The sequence below is a fragment of the Bufo gargarizans genome, chromosome 5 (assembly GCF_014858855.1).
Source record: "Bufo gargarizans isolate SCDJY-AF-19 chromosome 5, ASM1485885v1, whole genome shotgun sequence".
Classification (NCBI taxonomy): domain Eukaryota; kingdom Metazoa; phylum Chordata; class Amphibia; order Anura; family Bufonidae; genus Bufo; species Bufo gargarizans.
Window position 1 is genome coordinate 446,118,646 of NC_058084.1, and position 21,688 is coordinate 446,140,333.

The 21,688-nt window shown below is 45.3% G+C and overlaps 1 protein-coding gene across 1 annotated transcript in view; it reads left to right on the top strand.

The window, feature by feature from the left end:
* Positions 1–21,688, top strand: part of GPR158 (G protein-coupled receptor 158) — a 443,660-nt gene that overhangs the window by 368,742 nt on the left and 53,230 nt on the right. The window contains exons 7-8 of the mRNA XM_044294904.1: positions 10,424–10,662; positions 19,889–20,027. Coding sequence (XP_044150839.1) covers positions 10,424–10,662; positions 19,889–20,027 — 378 coding nt within the window. The remainder of the gene's footprint in view (positions 1–10,423; positions 10,663–19,888; positions 20,028–21,688) is intronic.

Genomic DNA, 21,688 nt, shown 5'->3' on the forward strand with positions numbered 1-21,688 from the left:
TTGTATTAACTTTCTCTAGCTAATAAATGCTATTTGCTGTAGTGATACATCTGAGAACACTTCTACAATACAATTCTGTGTGATATTTTGTGCAGTTGTTTAAACAAAAGCCGTGTAAAATGTTTTACTCCATATCTTTTTCCATGGAAGACTATGTGTGGTTTGGCATTTTGCATTAAATTTTATTTTTATATTATAATTTTGTAAGAAGCTACTGTAAAATGTCCATTTGGCATTTTTCACAGCAGAATTACTTTCTGCAGAATATAATTTATTTATCACTGTGTAACTACCAGACAAAAATATTAAACATTGCCGACTTCTTTTCAAATAATAATGGTCTGTCTGTCAAGGAACCATGAACCAGACGTACAACAGAGATAGGTGGAATAAGAAGGCTTTATTGAAAATCAAGCCGTAGCTAAAGTCCAAACGGATGGCTAAACTGAAGCAGGGTCTTGCGTAGACGGAGGTCAGGAACCAGGAGGGTAGTCAGACGTAGCCAGGATCAGGAACCAACGGGGTAGTCAGACGTAGCCAGGATCAGGAACCAACGGGGTAGTCAGACGTAGCCAGGATCGGGAACCAACGGGGTAGTCAGACGAGGCCAGGATCAGGAACCAGAAGCAGCAGCAGTCTTTGAAGCATGTGCACACAGGAGGACCAAGCAAGGAACTGAAGCCACAGACCTTCTATATATATGAGCTAGGCATCCAGCTCCTCCCAGTGGGAAGGAGGAGCCGCAGGGTGGGAGGCTACAAGAAACCCAGAAACCAAGATGGCCGCCAGCACATGTCAAACGAAGGAGAACAGTGAGAAGGTAAGACCATGACAGTACCTCCCCCTCAAGGGCCCCTCCTCCGCGGAGTAAGGAACGGTTTCAGAGGGAAGCGTGCGTGGAAGGCTCGGAGCAACGCAGGAGCATGGACATCTGTGGAGGGAACCCAGGAACGCTCCTCTGGACCATAACCACGCCAATGGACCAAAAACTGCAACCGACCGCGGACCAGGCGTGAGTCCAGGATATTGCTCACCTCATATTCCTCACGATTGCCCACTTGGACCGGACGGGGCCGAGGAACCGAGGAAGTGAAACGATTACACACCAATGGCTTCAACAGGGAGACATGAAACACGTTGGAGATCCGCATGCCAGGAGGAAGCGCAAGGGCATAGGCTACCGGGTTTACCCTGTGAAGCACTCGGAAGGGACCAACAAAGCGAGGCGCCAGCTTGGGAGTGGGCACTCGAAGGTTGAGGTTGCGGGTGGACAACCATACACGGTCTCCGACCTGGTAGGAAGGAGCGGGCGCTCGTCTGCGATTAGCCTGGAGTCTCTGGCGTTGCGCAGAGACCTCAAGGGACCTCTGGATCTGTACCCAAGAAGTACGTAGGACGGAAAGGTGATCCTCCACAGCCGGAGTATCCTGGGGAGAGAATACCTCCGGTAACACGGCAGGTTGGAACCCATAATTGGCCATGAAGGGAGACGTCCCAGAGGAAGAGTTCACCGCCGTGTTCCTGGCAAACTCAGCCCAAGGCAGGAGGTCAACCCAATTGTCTTGGTGATCGGAGACATAGCAACGAAGGAATTGCTCCAAGGCCTGATTGGATCGTTCTGCGGCCCCATTGGACTGAGGGTGGTAGGCCGAGGAGAAAGAGAGATGAATCCCCAACTGGGAGCAAAAGGCGCGCCAGAACCTGGACACAAACTGACTCCCCCGATCCGACACAATCTCCTTGGGCAAACCATGCAACCGGAAGACCTCCCTGGCAAAAATCGAGGCCAACTCTTGTGCAGAGGGTAACTTCTTGAGAGGAACACAGTGGCACATTTTGGAAAACCGATCCACAATCATGAGAATGACCGTATGGCCTCGGGATGCAGGAAGGTCCACAATGAAATCCATCCCCAGGTGTGACCATGGACGCTCCCCGGTGGCTATGGGTTGCAAAAGGCCCAACGGAAGGTGCCGAGGGGACTTACTCTGGGCACAAACGGAGCATGCCGCTACATATGCGGCGATGTCGGAACGTAGAGAAGGCCACCAGAACAGACGTGAAACCGCCCAGGACAGCTGATTCTTTCCAGGGTGCCCCGCGGCCTTGGAGTTATGGTAGGTTCGCAACAACCGAGTGCGCAACTCCTCAGGCACAAAACATCTGCCGTTGGGTCTCCCAGAGGGAGCACCAGATTGAGCCGCCAAAATCTGCTCACCCAGAGGAGAGGTCAGGCTGGTGCGAATAGCAGCCAGGATCTGATTCGGGGGTATGACCGTAGTCGGAATCGACTCCTCCCCGGACAGCTCGGAGTACTGCCGTGATAAGGCATCCGCTCTGATGTTCTTGGAGCCGGGTAGGTAGGAGACCACGTAATTAAAACGTGACAAGAACAGAGCCCATCTGGCCTGACGTGGTGTCAATCTCTTGGCCTCAGAGAGGTAGGTCAGATTCTTGTGGTCCGTCAGGATGAGAACCGGAACCACCGAGCCCTCGAGCAAGTGCCTCCATTCTTTAAGGGCCTGCACGATGGCCAATAACTCCCTGTCACCAATCTGATAGTTGCACTCCGCGGAAGACAGTTTCCGGGAGTAAAACCCACAAGGAAGCAGAGGACCCTCTGGTGTTCTACGCTGAGACAGGAGGGCGCCTACTCCCGTCTCAGACGCGTCCACCTCGAGGACAAAAGGCAACCCAGGGTTGGGATGCGACAGAATCGGAGCCGACACAAAGGCGGACTTTAGAGCCTCAAAAGCTCGGATGGCCTCGAGCGGCCAGACCTGAGGATTACTGCCCTTCCTGGTCAGATCCGTGAGAGGCTTGGCTAGCATGGAAAATCCCTGATGAACTTCCGATAATAATTGGCGAAGCCCAAAAAGCGCTGCAGGGCACGAAGCCCACTGGGCTGGGGCCACTGTAAGACAGCCGAAACCTTCTCAGGATCCATGGAGAACCCCTCAGCGGAAATGATGTAACCTAAGAAGGTTACCTGGGATCGGTGAAATTCGCATTTCTCAAGCTTACCGAACAGCTTGTTCTCTCGTAAGCGTTGCAACACTCGTCTGACATCCAGAATGTGGGCCTCCATGGATGCAGAATATACCAAGATGTCATCCAAATAGACCACCACACACTGCTGCAACAGGTCACGGAAAACATCGTTGATGAATTCCTGGAAGACTGCGGGCGCATTGCACAACCCAAAGGGCATAACCAAGGATTCATAATGACCGGTCCTGGTGTTAAACGCGGTCTTCCACTCATCGCCCGCCTTGATCCTTACCAGGTTATATGCTGCCCTCAGGTCGAGTTTGGTAAAGACCGTGGCCCCTTTGAGGCGATCGAACAGCTCGGAAATCAAGGGTATCGGGTAAGCGTTCTTGATCGTGATGCGATTGAGACCCCTGTAGTCGATGCAAGGCCTCAACTCACCGCCCTTCTTTTTCACAAAGAAAAATCCAGCCCCTGCCGGGGACGAGGATTTGCGAATGTGTCCGCGTGAAAGCGCCTCCCTCACGTACTCCTCCATGGCCTCATTCTCCGCTACCGACAGTGGATAGACTTTGCCACGAGGAGGAACGGCACCAGATTGTAACTCTATGGCACAATCGTATGGGCGGTGCGGAGGTAGGGCAACCGCACGCACCTTATCGAATACATCCCGGTACTCCTCGTATTCAGGAGGCAACAGAGAGTCCGAGGAAGTACACAGCAACTTGACAGGCCCATGGATGCAACTAGCCCCACACTGCGGTGACCACGAGAGGATCTCGGCCGATCTCCAATCGAAAGTCGGATTATGCTTCTGGAGCCAGGGGTACCCCAAGACCACCGAGTAGTGTGGAGACGAAATAACCTGGAGACAGACCGACTCTCTGTGAACGGCACCAATGGCCATCCCCACTGGAAGGGTCTCCTGAGTCACGTGTGGCGGCAGAAGGGGTCTGCCGTCTATCGCCTCAAGAGCCAGTGGGGAACCTCGAGGCTGCAGAGGAATGGAATTGGCGGCGGCGAACACACTATCAATGAACAAGCCACCAGCACCAGAGTCCACCAACGCCTGGGTCGTCACCGAGCCCCCGACCCAGGAGAGGACAACAGTAATCAGTGGTTTGTCAACACGGGAAACCGGGGACGAGGAGACTCCACCCAAGATCTGCCCCCGACAGGATCTCAGGTGCGAGCGTTTCCCGGACGGTTCGGGCATGCCAACCGAAAATGCCCACCGAGACCACAGTACATGCATCGGCCCTCGCGTCTCCGGAGTACCCTCTCCCCCTCGGACAGGCGAGCAACCCCCAGCTGCATGGGTTGACCCCCAGACCAGTCATCCCCAGGAGGCGTGGGAGGAGAGGGAGGCACGGGTGGGACAGCAAACGTAGGCGCCAATCTGTTAGAAGGCCTCCGCAGGCTCTCCTTAAAGGAAGGTCTCTCCCTGAGTCTGGTGTCAATCAAAATCAGGAAAGAAATAAGGGACTCGAGCTCCACTGGTAGGTCCTTGACTGCAATCTCATCCTTCAAGGCATCCGAGAGACCATGAGAGAAAGCAGCGACCAGAGCCTCATTATTCCAGCCCACCTCTGCTGCCAGGGTACGAAACTCAATGGCGTATTCAGCTACGGATCGTGAACCCTGTCTGATGGACATAAGGAGCTTCGCAGCAGAGGCAGCACGAGCCGGCACATCGAATACCTTCCGAAGAGAAGCAACAAAACCGGAAAACTCGGCAACCACCGGATTGTTGTTCTCCCATAAAGGGCTGGCCCAGGCCAAGGCCTTGTCCGAGAGCAGCGAGATCAAGAAGCCCACCTTTGATCTCTCAGTAGGAAAGGCATGTGGCAGCAACTCGAAATAAATGGCCACCTGGTTAAGGAAACCTCGGCACTGAGTTGGCTCTCCCCCAAAGCGCTGTGGAAGGGGGGCAGAACCGGTCATACCCCGAAACACCGCAGGTGCAGCAACAGGTGTCGGGGTGGACTCTGGCGCAACAACCGGAGCGGCAGTAGGAGCGGCCCCAGGAGCGACAACCGACCCATCGGCAACGGAAGCTAAATGAGCCGTGCGTTCAAGCAGGGTTTGTAACGCCACAGCGAACCGACCCAACAGGTGATCCTGCTGATCAAGTCTGGCAACCAGCGTAGGTAGCGAGGATGGCCCTGTACCGTCAGAATTCATGGCTTGGTCCTAATGTCAAGGAACCATGAACCAGACGTACAACAGAGATAGGTGGAATAAGAAGGCTTTATTGAAAATCAAGCCGTAGCTAAAGTCCAAACGGATGGCTAAACTGAAGCAGGGTCTTGCGTAGACGGAGGTCAGGAACCAGGAGGGTAGTCAGACGTAGCCAGGATCAGGAACCAACGGGGTAGTCAGACGTAGCCAGGATCAGGAACCAACGGGGTAGTCAGACGTAGCCAGGATCGGGAACCAACGGGGTAGTCAGACGAGGCCAGGATCAGGAACCAGAAGCAGCAGCAGTCTTTGAAGCATGTGCACACAGGAGGACCAAGCAAGGAACTGAAGCCACAGACCTTCTATATATATGAGCTAGGCATCCAGCTCCTCCCAGTGGGAAGGAGGAGCCGCAGGGTGGGAGGCTACAAGAAACCCAGAAACCAAGATGGCCGCCAGCACATGTCAAACGAAGGAGAACAGTGAGAAGGTAAGACCATGACACTGTCATAGCTTGGCTAAAATAATCATTGGTACTGTCACGGGTAGTGGGGAGGGGATAACACCAGATAACACACAGAAGGAATAGTCCGTAGTCTAGGCCTCAAAGCTAAGGAAGAGGGACGGTAACCTCCTAGGAATCGCTAGACCTCTCCCTGACTCCTGCCAGTATGAGTAGACCCAAAAGGTGGAAATACTTATACACCGTAACCTAAGCCCTGGAGACCCTGGAAGGCCCTAGGAGTGGTGGCAGGGAATGAGACTACTGGTTCCTCCCCAGATGAAGGAACCAGCATCTCCCTGAGGCCTAGACAACAACACACAAGCGAAGAACAAAATGCAAAACATAATGCACTTAGCTTAAAGAAGAATGGAGGAGCAGGAGATCCAAAGGAACAACACACTAGCTCAACCAACTCCAGCAGGAAATATCAACCGCATGGTAAGCAGTGTGAGTCAGAACTAAATAGAGCCTCAGTAATGACCACAAGCTGCACCTAATACGAGCTGTGGTCATTACAAAACAACACTGCAAGGATAAAACAGAGAGACTGTCAGATACCCTCACGTGCTGCCAGTCTGTCAGATCTTCTCACCTCTGTCATGGGAGGGACGTGACAGGTACTTCATTTTACATTTTTACCTGATGAACAATTATTTCAGTTGCAATTGTCCATTTTGATCAACTAATGTGTAACCATCTTTAGTCTTGGGTTTTGCATAGACTTGCTTTTAATTTAGGGAATTGGAGGATAGGGTAGATCTTTTAGTTGCTAATCTTGTCATATCTTTGAATTCAAAAAATTGTTCAGGTAAAAAATATCTACTATTTATGAAAGGGCACATCAAAAACATCTGAGCAATAGGTATTTGAGGGCAAGATGATTATTTTCACTTGTAGGACCCATTTTTTTTTTAATAGACTTTAGCTGTATCACAGATACTTTGCCAGCCTCAGGACTTTGGTTTTCAACAGGCATGTTCCTTCGATACATGATCCCTACAGACCAAAGTTAAGACTCAGCAGAAAAGGCACAATTAGTTGAAATGTCTAGCTAGGAAGGTTAGGAATGGTGGCAGCATGAGGAAGCCTTCATATTAGCAGGAGAACTTTAAAGTAGTGTAATGTTTCCATGAAAATACATAGTACTCTGCACGCTAGTCTTCTCATATGGACATTGCTTGGATGATAGAAACCAGATTGATCTATGCTATTTGGCTTTAAGACATTGTTGGTTCTAAACAGACTCTTTCTATATGGTCCACTTGAACATATAAATGTAATAGGAAGGATCTCCTTTTATTGATTCACAGCTTATCACTGAAGGAAGGTTTATTAAGATAGACAGTTAGGATGTAGAGGCCACCAAGACCCAAATATACTAACCGTTGGCATAATCAAAGTAAACAGTGGCACATTTAAAGGGGTTGTCTTAAACTCAAGCACCATTTTATGGCTGTTGGTCTAGATTTAGAACCCTCTAATGATCAATGTTATCGCCATGGGGAAATTATTGGACATCTTTGTGACCAGTTTTAGTTCAGGCTCATAGAGGAGGGTCCCAAATGGTTTTTTACCCTTCCCTTAAGCATCCCAATGACTAAATAGGGAAGATGGAAATGAGTTGTCTCAAGACAAAAAAGGTTTCCAGTAATAATCTTTTTTTTTGCAAGCACCCGCAGACTGCTCCCTGAAACAGAAGATTTATACTAACCTGCTTCATGCTTCTCCAGTCTTCCGCTCTTCCTCTACTTTCTCCATCTCATGGTCTCCGCACTGTTTTCTTCCAGTGGTCTATGGGCATGGTCATGTGCACTGCTCCAGCCAAGGACTGGCTTCAGCAATGATGTGATGCTTGTGGCCACATAACTCCTGAAGCCTGTCATTGGCTGAAGCAGTGCATGCGACCACTGGATGAAAACAGTGATGGACTACAAGATGGAGAAAGCAGAGGCAGCTTGGAGGACAGGAGCGGCTTGGACCAGCTAAATATGAATTATAGCACTATATTAGCTAAATTGCTCTATATTAGTTTTTTTTATATTCGCTATATTGCTATATATTCTTGTTTTAGAATATTACGAATATTCGAAAAAACAAAGTTATAGCAATATAGCGAATATTCGGGGAAAAAACGAATATAGAGCAATTTAGCTAATTTAGTGCTATAATCTTCTTTGTCTAATAGTTGTAAGTTGACAAATTTGCAATAAAAAATTTGTATTACGAAAATTCGCATATTACACAATCATTACCTTGCCGATTTTTCGAGTAAAAAAATCGTAAAATATAATAAATATTCGAATTTGCGAATATTCAACGAATATTCTGCAAAATATTCATGAAATATCGCGAATTCGAATATGACCTCTTCCGCTCATCGCTATACACAACATAACAAAAGGTGGAAAAAGTGAATGGGTCTGAAGACTTTCCAAATGCACTGCAGCCACTGGACATACAAGATAGCACTGGTGACACATTTTTTTTCTTTTGCCGGAGAGCTACTGTACGTATTTGCGTACAGTATGGAGATAGATGCATTGATGAAATAGCACAACCAACACGTAATCTGCTTTCTGATCCATTCAGGAACAAATTATAAACTGCATAATCAGCGACTAAATATTTAATTGAACACATACAGTGTTTGCATGTTCAATTAAACTCGTATATACTATGTATAAGCTGGCGCAAAGGTAAGGATTTGCCTGAACCAATAATTCATAAGGAGATTAATGAGCAATCACACTGTGCTCATTCTACACTGCTGGGAGGGTTTTATCGGATTATAACAAAGAGAAAATAGCTGGAGAACTTTACTAGGATGTAAAAAATAATGCATGGGAGTAATGAATGTAAAAGCTTTGTACCACAATAGAATATTTCATTTCTCTGTTAGATCAGAACAATCCTTCACTTGCAATCTTTGCTCCTGTGTCTAGATACTGTATTGCTGCTATATACTTGTTACAGCGCCCTCTGGAATCCCCTTGATTCCTTCTATGAAAATTCACCTTATGCTGGTGAGTAGTGTTGAGCGCGAATATTCGAATCGCCAATTTAAATATCGCCACTTCGAGAATATCGCCACTTCGAATATTGCCTATGCCGCTCATCACTGCTGGTAAGAACCTGCTTCTAGTGCCCTGATTAGTTGGCTCCACAATAGCTTGAATCACTCCACCACCCATGTACCTGTATAGGAGGATCAAGAAAATAGGACTGAGCTTGTGTGACCACCAGCACTGGACACTTTAGGTGGACATCCTGAGAGGGAATCAAATGAACGCCAATGGATGCTACACAAAGAGTGTAAGAGCAATATCTACACACAGATTTTTATTTTTGTAATAATTGTAATTGAAAAATTATGTTTTGATTCGCATTGCCTATTCCGATACCCATAAAATTTTTTTTAGAGTTACGTCTGCAGAGTTGCGTGAAGGAGGTCAGTGGTTTTTATTGATACAATTTTGGAGTGTGTGTGACTTCATGATAACTTTTTTATTCAATTTTTTGGGGAGGGGAAGCGACGAAAAAATGGTGAATCGGCCATTATTATTATTTTTTTTTCATTTTGGTGTTTGCCATATGGGATAAAAACAATTATATTTTAATAATTCAGGCATTTTAAAACAGAGAAAAGGGCTATGGTATCTATTTTTCATTGTTTATTTGTTTTTATTTAAATTATGGGCAAGGGGTGATTTGATCATTTTTTTATATTGTTAAAAACTTTTCTTACTTTTTTTTAAGTCACCCTAGATGACTATAAAAAGCAATTATTACACTCTGCATTGAATTGCTAATATTGCTATGTTCTTATGTAAACCTGCCACCTGCAAAGCTCCATAAGAACTACAGCTCTCAAAGCCCTGTTTTTTTTTCAGTTAGGCAAGAGCTTTCACAGACATTCAGTGGCTCCTGCCATCGCTGCAGGGGTTTGCAATTCAGCGCCCAGGAGTGGATCGCTCCCAGGTTTTCTGCTCTCAGATATCATGGTCACATTTGACCAAGGCATATGAGAGGTTAAATGTCTGTGATCAGCAAAAACTCTGATCGCAGACATTAGCCCCAGGTGTCTGCCGTGTGCAACATCAGGCACCTGGAAGCTATGGCACTTGCTCTGCTCTAGAGTGGGCACCATCTTCAAAACGAAAACTTCCACCATGCATGCATGGTGCTCGTCGTCAAGGAGTTAAATACTGGAGCAACCTCTTCAAATGATAGATCCTCCCTTCGAGGGTGTGAGTCTGTAGGCTAAGTTTAACTTAAGAAAACCATTGGTCTCCAACCTATGGTCTTCCAGGTATTTTAAAGCTTTAACTCCAAGAATTCTGAGAACAGTTTTGCAACAACTGTAAAGTGAAAGTTTGGTGACCACTAAATTTGACACTGCTTAATTTTAAAAAGCATTGTCACCCTGTCATATTAAGCTCACACTACATGATCTGTGACACAGTAACTCAGCTCTTCCAATGTAAAGATGGTCTCTTTCTCCTTGCCACCTGACCCAGTACCCCCAGTAGGAGTGCTCAGGACAGGACTTGGGTAGTGTCATACTCCATCATCCACAGAGCAGAAGGGCAACAAGGGACATGATACCTACAGTATCTACCCATGCTGGAAGAGGCACGTTGCCATTAAGTAGGAGATTGGACTGGAGGAGGTGGCCAAGACTATAGCATGCATATGAATTAAAAAGTAAGATATTATGAAACTGAATATATTTTTCTGTTCTTCCAGGGTTCTGAAAGTGTTTCTCTCTCGGACAGCCCAGAGAATACCTTACATGACCAGCTGTAGAGTAATGAAGATGCTGTCTGTAATTCTGCTATTAGTACTCTGGTTCCTTGTGGCCTGGACATCTGCTGTTTTCCAAAACATGGACCGAAATATCCCTCTGATTGTCCAAGGGGAAACCTCCGACCACTTTCAGTTTAAGATGTGTCTGATTGATCGATGGGATTACATGATGGCTGTTGGTATGATGGAATTTTATTTTTTATTATATATTAGTACTACTGATATTGCTTCATTCCTCTTGAGCATTCATAAACCTCTGCTAACTTGGTTTAGAAAAGTAGTTTATTTCAAAACCCTTAAAGGGCTTGTCCCACCATGATAACTCCACAGTTTAGGTATGTGATTCATGGAACACAACTGCTGGGACCCCTCATCGTTCACAACAATGAACTGCTGCTCCATTTATCTCTATGAGACCGCCGAAGAGAAGTACAGTCGTGGCCAAAAGTTTTGAGAATGACACAAATATTAGTTTTCACGAAGATTGTTGCTAAATTGCTTTTAGATCTTTGTTTCAGTTGTTTCTGTGATGTAGTGAAATATAATTACACGCACTTCATACCTTTTTCAAAGGCTTTTATCGACAATTACATGACATTTATGCAAAGAGTCAGTATTTGCAGTGTTGGCCCTTCTTTTTCAGGACCTCTGCAATTCGACTGGGCATGCTCTCAATCAACTTCTGGGCCAATTCCTGACTGATAGCAACCCATTCTTTCATAATCACTTCTTGGAGTTTGTCAGAATTAGTGGGTTTTTGTTTGTCCACCCGCCTCTTGAGGATTGACCACTAGTTCTCAATGGGATTAAGATCTGGGGAGTTTCCAGGCCATGGACCCGAAATGTCAACGTTTTGGTCCCCGAGCCACTTAGTTATCACTTTTGCCTTATGGCACGGTGCTCCATCGTGCTGGAAAATGCATTGTTCTTCACCAAACTGTTATTGGATTGTTGGAAGAAGTTGCTGTTGGAGGATGTTTTGGTACCATTTTTTATTCATGGCTGTGTTTTTGGGCAAAATTGGGAGTGAGCCCACTCCCTTGAATGAGAAGCAACCCCACACATGAATGGTCTCAGGATGCTTTACTGTTGGCATGACACAGGACTGATGGTAGCGCTCACCTTTTCTTCTCCGGACAAGCCTTTTTCCTGATGCCCCAAACAATCGGAAAGAGGCTTCATCTGAGAATATGACTTTGCCCCAGTCCTCAGCAGTCCATTCATCATATTTTCTGCAGAAGATGAATCTGTCCCTGATGTTTTGTTTGGAGAGAAGTGGCTTCTTTGCTGCCCTTCTTGACACCAGGCAATCTTCCAAAAGTCTTCGCCTCACTGTGCGTGCAGATGCGCTCACACCTGCTTGCTGCAATTCCTGACCAAGCTCTGCACTGGTGGCACTCCGATCCCGCAGCTGAATGCTCTTTAGGAGACGGTCCTGGCGCTTGCTGGACTTTCTTGGACGCCCTGAAGCCTTCTTAACAAGAATTGAACCTCTTAGTTCCTGATGATCCTATAAATTGTTGATTGAGGTGCAATCTTAGTAGCCACAATATCCTTGCCTGTGAAGCCATTTTTATGCAATGCAATGATGGCTGCACGCATTTCTTTGGAGGTCACCATGGTTAACAATGGAAGAACAATGATTTCAAGCATCACCCTCCTTTTAACAGGTCAAGTCTGCCATTTTAACCCAATCAGCCTGACATAATGATCTCCAGCCTTGTGCTCATCAACATTCTCACCTGAGTTAACAAGACAATTACTGAATTGATCTCAGCAGGTCCTTTAATGACAGCAATGAAATGTAGTGGAAAGTTTTTTTTTGGGATTAAGTTAATTTTCATGGCAAAGAAGGACTATGCAATTCATCTGATCACTCTTTATAACATTCTGGAGTATATGCAAATTGCTATTAAAAAAACTTAAGCAGCAACTTTTCCAATTTCCAATATTTATGTAATTCTCAAAACTTTTGGCCACGACTGTACAGTGATTATCTGTGGAACCTATCCCCTATATTTGAATAGAGGAAATTCTTATAATGGGGAAAAACCCTTTAACCGGTTCAGGACCAGGTTAATTTTGGTCTTCAGAAGTAGACACAATTTAGGCTACTTTCACATTGCGTTTTTTTGCGGATCCGTCATGGATCTGCAAAAATGCTTCTGTTACCATAATACAACAGCATGCATCCATCATGAACAGATCCGGTTGTATTATGTCTTCTATAGCCATGACGAATCCGTCATGAACACTATTAAAAGTCAATAGGGGATGGATCCGCTTTCTATTGTGTACCAGGACGGATCCGTCTTGCTCCTCACCACATCGTGGACAGAAAAATACTGCTTGCAGCGTTATTCTGCCCGCGATGGGAGCACAACCAAATGGAATGGAATGCATTTTGGTGCATTCCATTTCATTCAGTTCAGTTTTGTCCCCATTGACAATGAATGGGAACAAAACTGAAGCGTTTTCTTCAGCTATTAAGACCCTATGACGGATCTCAATAGCGGAATTGAAAACGTTAATGTGAAAGCAGCCTTACCCTTTTTTTGAATGCATTACCATATTTTTTGGACTATAAGATGCTTCGGACTATAAGAGAAAAATAAGAGAGAGAATATTTTTCATCAGACCCCCAAGATCCATCATACCTCAGATCAGATCCTCATCAGACCTCCAAGTTCTATCAGCCTCAGATCAGACCCCCCAAAGCTACATCAGTCTCAAATCCCCCATCAGACTCCCCAGCCTCCATCAGCCTCGAATCAGAACTCCATAAGCCTCAGATAAGACCCCGTTCAGCTTCAGATCAAACGTCCATGAGCCTCAGAACAGACCCCCATCAGGCCTCAGAACAGACCCCCATCAGGCCTCAGAACAGACCCCCATCAGACCTCAGAACAGACCCCCATCAGACCTCAGAACAGACCCCCATCAGACCTCAGAACAGACCCCCATCAGACCTCAGAACAGACCCCCATCAGACCTCAGAACAGACCCCATCATACCTCAGAACAGACCCCCATCATACCTCAGAACAGACCCCCATCAGACCTCAGAACAGACCCCCATCATACCTCAGAACAGACCCCCATCAGATCTCAGATCAAACATAAAAAAAAGAAATTGCCTTGCTTCCTCTGGACAGCACTGCCCCTCTGCAGATCTGACACTTATGGCTCCCTGCTCTTCTTCCGGCCCATGCTGCACTGTGATCTGACGATGCATAGTGTCAAGTCATAGTGCACGCCTACATGCACTACGTCCTGATGCTGAATGCAGTCAGGGCACAGTGCAGACCATAATGGAAGTGGTCAGGGCCGGCGTCAGAACCCGGCAAACCCGGGCAAGTGCCGGGGCCCACTGTAAGTTAGGGGGCCCACTCGTCTCCGCGGCGGCCCCTTTAAAATGTTTGCCAGAAAATATTTGCGCATCGCAGCGCAGCGCAGCGCCCGCTCGCCGTCCGAGCCATAATTATTCATGTTGCGCAGCGCCCGCCCCCTCTCTCACGTGATCCTCTTCTCTTCTGAGTCCAGGCACCGCGCGCCGCACAGTCAGATCAACGAATCCAGCGAATACGATGATCCTCATTTGAGTCTGACTCACTGTAAGCCCGCCCCCAGCCAGCAGCAGGCCTGATAGCCGAGCCCAGAGCTGGAAACCTGGCGCCCAGTCCCAGAGCAGACACAACTGAATGCTGCTGAAGTGCTGACAGCTGAATTTCGTGTTAAATTTCTAATTCAGATTAACTAGTAAGTCTAGCAAGTCACAGAAAGACCAGTTATTGTAGTATTTATTATTATATCTGTTACATAAATGGGGGGCCTGCCGCCTGGGGCTATCTACAGTGAGTGTCACGACTCAGTCACTGTCTACACCAAAACACCCAAAACACCTAAATAATTGAATAAAGAACAATTAGCATGTGTTGCTTTGCTCTTGCTCAGCATCAGCAGCACACATGCCTGTAAGGCCAAATGCACACGGCTGTGAGCGGTCCGTGGTATCCCGGCCTGGCATCTTGCTGAGAGCTGGAGCGTATGACGTCATTGGTTGCTATGACGCCGTGCGCTTCATGCCGCCGCTGCACTACAGTAATACACTCGTATGATCTATACGAGTTTATTACTGTAATGCAGCGGCAGCATTAACAGTGTCATAGCAGCAACCAATGACGCTGTACGCTCCAGCTCTCAGCAGGATGCCAGGCCAGGATACCACGGACCGCTCACAGCCGCGTGCATTCGGCCTAAAACACAATATAAACTCCTCTAAGAAAATACCAGAACCCATGAAATCAATTATACAGTTTATTGGCAAAAATTCATAAGAGGAAATTTTCCTCTTATGAATTTTTGCCAATAAAGTGTATTATTGATTATTATTTTCTTAGGAGGAAAAATTATTTTTCATAGGAGTTTGTTTTAGGCCTCATGCACACGGCCGTTGTGGGCCCATGGCTGTATTGCTGCCCGCATACGGCCATTCAAGTTGAATGGGTCCGGATCTGTCCCGGCCGCTGCACAGACGTTGCCCGTGCATTGGGGACCGCAACAGATGCATAACAGCCGTGTGCATGAGGCCTAAGGGCTCTTTTATACGAACGGGTGCCGTGCGGGTAATCCGCTGTGTGAAAGAGAGCCAAGCCCCGCTCCGGACAGCAGAGACACAGAGCAGTAACATGACTGATAATGCTCTGTGCCTCTCTGTGCCATTTTTACTACAAAATGACAGTGAGATACAGTTGTCACTGTGATTTTGTAGTAAAATTATCACAGAGAGGCAAAGAGCATTATCAATCATGTTACTGCTCCGTGTCTCTGCTGTCCTGGACGGGGCTTGGCACTCTTTCACGCAGCGGATTACCCGCACGGCATCCGCTCGTATGAAAGAGCCCTTATGCCCCTTGCAGACTAGCGTTCCTCCCGCAGCAAGTCCACATCGCAGCACCCGGCCCAACCTCCCAGCGCTGCCGGAGGTCACATAGCATTATATTGATTGATCTAACCCTTAAAGTTCTGGAATGTATTGGATAACTGGCATAATGCTGTTAGTGTCATCTAATACATTCCAGGACTATAAGGGTTACATAGCATCATAAATCAATATAATGCTATGTGAATCCCATCAGTGCTGGGAGGTCAGGCCGGGTGCTGCGATGCGGACTCGCTGCGGGAGGAACGCTTGTCTGCAAGGGGCCTTAGCACAGGGGGGCCCACTGAGGCTTTATCGCCCAAGGGCCCACATGAACCTGGAGCCGGCCCTGGAAGTGGTCATTAGTGTTCGCACTATAAGACACACTGCCATTTCCCCCACTTTTGGGGGGAAAAAGTGTGTCTTATAGTTCAAAAATATATTAATTTAATGGCTCAAACTTTTTTGCAACATGATTTTTTTTTGGTTTTTCCAGGAATAATTCAGGTTTGTTTTTGTTTTAAAAATAATTCAGGTTTGTTTCTCATTGAAAAAATTGTTAAAAAAATTGTTTGAGGTAATGATATCATATTTCCCTAAAATATACTTTTTTTACTTGCATTCATCAGTGTCCACAATAAATTCTAGTTCTTGGCTAGGATAGGAAAATAATTAGCAGTGGACATTATTTTTGGGGTGGTTTATTTTTGTGTATTTTTTTTTCTATTTATTTAACCTATTTTTGTCCCTCTAATAGAACATTGGGGGACTTTATTATTATTATTATTTTTATTTATTTTTTGCCCAGTTACATTAACAGTTGTCACTGCTGGGGTTGTGCTGGGTGTAATTAAACTCAGCAGCCTCCTAGCACTAGAATAATGATAATGTGACCAGGCACCACTGCCCTGCCCCTTATCTGTGAAATCAATTCTGCATTCTCTCAAGGTCCACAGCCATCTCTGACATTGGGGGACTCAACATTCAGCTTCATGATCATTCCAATATACATATATATATATATATATATATATATATATACAGTATATACAATGATCAGGTTTTCTGAAGTGAAAAGATGCTGAGTCAGAGTGGAAAGATTCTAAAATGCAGACTTGGTGGAGGATGATGGGTGTCACAGTGAAATTATATGTAGTATGCACCATTCTGTGGTATATCACAGAGCTGATTTCTCCCAAAAGCTGTGTATAGGTGGTAAGCAAAATTATGGTTCCCCTCTACGATTCTCTCTATATTTTTCATGCAATCTTCCAAAAGGCATGTCAATTCTTTCTCTCAATATATCTGCGGTTCCCAGCTGCAGAGTACAATCCTAGATTGGATGGCCAGTCTGTATGGTGGTGCCGGAAGCAATTAACCCTAACCACTTGCAGCAAAGTCCAAAGCCATAAGCATGCATTACCTTAGCGATCCACCCACAGTCCTTTTAATGGTCCTAAAACAACTGTAGATGTCCAGTCTGCTCTCCCTCAGAGCTTGTCTCTTAGCACAGTTACTTTCTCTGGTATGCAATTCACAGGCTTCAGTCTGGGCCTATTTGGCAGCAGCACACACTACCACTACTTCTACTAAGGAGAAAGTGGAGCCAGCTCACCACCCAGCAACTGTAACAGACTGCCTATTTACTACTCATATGCAGCCTTTTGAAGCACATTGTGCATAACAGAATAAAAGTAACCACATTTAGCACCATATAATTAGTCAATAATAACCTTTTTAGCAGTAAATCACAGCATTAACCCTTTTTTTGCAGTGAACCACCGAGTCACTTACGTTCTCTGGTGTGTTCCAGTTTATTGGGGGACTTACCTAAAAATTTTAGGTAGGTTATGTATTGGTAAACGTTCTAATTTCATTGGGTTCAAGTTGAAAAGTTCTACTATAGTTTTAAGACTCATAAGACTTCTCACCATACTTTCTCTGCATTGTTTGTGATACATTTTATGGCTCGTGAACATTTTGTCACCCGCCCCTATAAACTCATTTCAATGTTGCTTATCTTAAAATGCATGGATATGTTAATATCATGCAAATGAGCAGCTACAATTTCCTTAAATCTTTTCAAAGTAGGACACTTGATTCATTTTCATTATCTCAGCGAACACATTAAAGTTTAAGACACGCTTAATGTTACTTTTAAGCCTCGTTCTTTGATAATGTCTCTGATCATAATGAGCAAATACTACAGAGTTTTGGGATTACAGTGGACTAATGTGATGGAAAAGAAATAATTGAAAAGGAAATATTTTTACTAACTTTCATTCCTGTTCCTTAGATGCTGTAGCAGCACCCACATATACCACAGCACTGTACAGAAATGATCAACATTATGTTTTTAATATGTTTTGGATTGTGGGAGGAAATAAAGAACATGCAAACTCCATGGTGCTGGTGATGAGTGTGCCCAAGTACTTTACATCCTTACTGATAGGTTCTTGAAGCACCTATGGTGGAGGGCAAAGTAGCACCTAACCTTGAGCATGCACACTAATATTCAACATCAACACTTGGTTTCTATAACTAAAGGTGTCAGCTGTTTAATGACCAGCAAAATCTCACAGTTGGCATGTCTTTGCTCCAGAGGGCACAGCTGCTGGGATACTAACCTACCTTCCCTGGCAGTCTGTGTCCGTCAGCATAATCTTCCTGATTCTTCCCGGTGGACAAGGTCAAAGAAGTATTGATGCTATGTCCCATCCATACTAGGTCTCTGTGACCTATTCACTTCCTGTCTGCAGCTCCCTGCCTTAGGGCACTCTTTGGCTCTAAAAGGCACCTTCCCTTGTGGTAGGGTTCTGTTCCCTTAAACTGTGCTATGTCTGCATTTATTAAAGTGCCATCTTCAAGGTTGGTTGTGTGTCAGGCTCAAGTACTGTAACGAGCCTTTAATTGGCTGGAGAAAAGTATGGGAGTGGTACATGTCTCTGACTCTGATAGTTTGGGGTGCCCTTGATGTTGGTAGTTGTATGGGTGAAAGGCAGGGCATGTAGAGCATGTAATGGCCAGTGTGTGGTTATGTAGGAGTCACTTAACTGGGCCAGCTTTAAATAGAATAAACGTCTCTCTTTACTATAGTAGAAAATGGGAGTTGTAGTACATCGAACAACAAGGAAACAGTCTCATCTGCACGTAGTTCAACTCCTTTCCCAGGTAGCAATGCATGGCTTTTGGCATCGCTGGAAGTTATGGCCCTCTGTTATGGTCTGTATCAGTAGAATCTCTGGCTAGTAACTGTATTTTTACAATAATGCTGCTGTGGCATGCAACTACGATTGGTCAAATAGTGTCCAAGTGTCCAACTCGTTACCCCTTCACGGAAGCAAAGTCTGAATAGCTGTAAATGCAGGTTACTTTGCAGACTGACTCCTTGCTTGACCATGCAGATTCTCTATCTCTCCAATCTCTCCTTCTCTCTTGCTGTAAATCTTACAGAGATCCGTTAGTCCTACAAATTCTCCCTTGGGCTTTCTACTTTAAACTAGGATTCGGGACCAGTCCACTCCTGCTTCTCCCTAAAAAGGCTGAGCCAGGGTTGTTAACCCTGGCCATACCTATACAAGGCATAGCCATTCTGGGTACAACACATAGCATTACATAACATTACACTAAATTTTAACAACAAACCATTTGCAGATACCTGCTGTACTGAATGGCCACCACTAAAAGCTGACCTCTTGCATGCAAACCTTGTGAATGAATAGTACTGTGTGGTTGGTGTATGGAAACTACTTTGTGACTGACATTACCATACTGGCTTATTACATAGCATTTGACACCATTTAATGGACACTATGTGGATTCAACATTATTTGCACACTGGCACAAAGGTAATGATAATGTTCTAGGTGGAACATTTATGGTTTTTAAGGGTGCAGGAAACAATTGAGGGATCAGCGCTTGCCAATTATTATCCAGGTAATGACTTGAGTAAGATATCCACCATGAGTGCCAAAGTCCATGTTAAATACAAAACTGTCAAAAAAATAATCCAGTTGTGCAGAAACATAATGTTCTGAAGTAGGAGTTGTGGAGCTGTCTTGGTATATAGAGGTGTAAGCCCACCGACTAACAACACTGTACCTCTGGAATAAAGCCTCCAAAGGAGCCTTTTGTGTCATGAATTGACAGGAAAGATGGCGTTGATGGGGGCGCATATAAGAAGACACCACTATTATAAATGACACATGTTGCATAGTACCCATTACAGATTTTGCACTGGGCCCAAGGAACTTCAGTTTTCACCTATGGCTAATACAGCTGTGTACATATGGACACACTATAGGTAAGCTCCTACACAGACTGGAAATGCTAGGACATGTGCATAGTATTAAATGTTTGCATTTCAGCCGAAGCTGTGTTTATATTTGTTATGGTTATATTAATATATCAACCACTTGCTCCTATAAATGGATGCCTCATGATTTGTGAACAGATTTTAACACTTGCCCTCTTTATCTTCTTTAGGTGAATTTTTATTCCTCCTTTGGGGTATCTTCCTGTGTTATGCAGTGCGGACTGTCCCCTCTGCCTTCCACGAGCCTCGCTATATGGCTGTAGCCGTTCACAATGAGCTCATTATCTCAGTGATATTCCACACCAGTAGGTAAGGAACCTCATTTGTAGAAGGGCAGATTTGTCTTGTGGTATTCACTATATAATTAGCTAACATGTAAGTGGTCTGAATATTGCTCTCACCTACAATCTATAAGTATGTTTTTTTTATTTGTTAAAACTATGCATAAAGTTACCATTAGTGATGGACGAACATCAAATGTTCGCAAACTCGTGTTCGCGGCGGGCCCCATTAACTTTAATGGCAGGCGAATCTGAAAAACCTTCAGGTCACATTTGCAGTCACCAAATACTTACTAGAAGTGCACAAATAGTGCGACAACATAGACAGTGACATACCAGAGGGGGATCAATGGCAAAAATTCCCACAAAAAATAAAAATTTTAATCAGTGGCCATTTTTATGCGTAAAAAAAAAAAAAACTCTCAAAAATGTGCCCTGATGAAGCCTAGAAATTTTTTATTTTAGACCACGGGAGTATAGGCCCCAAAATTAGGCATTCACCTGACAAAAAAAACAAGTGATTATGTGGCTGGAGGTACATTAGGCGATCAGTGGATAACAATTTTACTGTAGGCCAGTGGAGTACAGGCCTCAAAAATTTGGAATTCGCCTGACAGAAAAGAACAAGTGATTCTGTGGCTGAAGGTGTATTAGACGGTCAATGGATAATAATTTTACTATAGACCAGTACAGGCCCTCACAATTAGGCATTCACCTGACAGAAAAGAACAAGTGATTATGTGGCTGGAGGTACATTAGGCGGTCACTGAATAACAATTTTACTGTAGGCCGGTGGAGTACAGGCCCCAAAAATTAGGCATTCACCTGACAGAAAAGAACAAGTGATTATGTGGCTGGAGGTACATTAGGCGGTCACTGGATAAAAATTTTACTGTAAGCCACTGGAGTAGGGGCCCTAAAAATTTGGCATTCACCTGACAGAAAAGGCCTTTTATGCCACTGTGTATACATACAGTAAGACAAGGACCATTGAATTGCTCCGAGATCCATGCCTCATTCATTTTTAGAAATGTGAGGTAGCCCTCACTGTCGTGAGCTAGGCGAGTGCTCTTATCGGTCACGATCCCCCTGCTGCGCTGAACGTCCTTTCGGACAGGACACTCGACGAGGGGCAAGCCAAGAGTTTCATGGCAAATTGTGCCAGCTCTGGCCACAGGTCAAGCCTGCACACCTAGTCGTCCAGGGGTTCCTTTCTTCTCAGAGCGTCCACATTGGCCATTAACCCGATGTAGTCGGACACCTGTCGGCCTAGGCGTACCATGAGGCTGGATCCGGAGGGCGGAAGGATTGGCACCCACACCTTTTTTCCTGCAGTGTGGGTTGCTCCTAGAGGCTCATTTGCTCTCCTTCACTTTGTGGAAATGTTCTTTAGATAGTAGTGAGTCCCAGAGGTGGGACCCACACCTATCTGAGATTGTTGGCATATCCTAGTGATGAGCCATCAATGTCCCAGATGGAACAACCCCTTTAAAGAATATTATTTTGGCAGCCCTGTGACTGAACCAGTGCCAGAATACAGAGCACTATAAATAGCTCCGGTATTTGTATACTGTGCACCGTATCCATTGAATGACATTTTACAGTATACTAATATGAATGATCTACAAAAAAAAATTAAGTAACTTTTACAAACATTACCAATGGTTAACTATTATTGATTTCATGGTG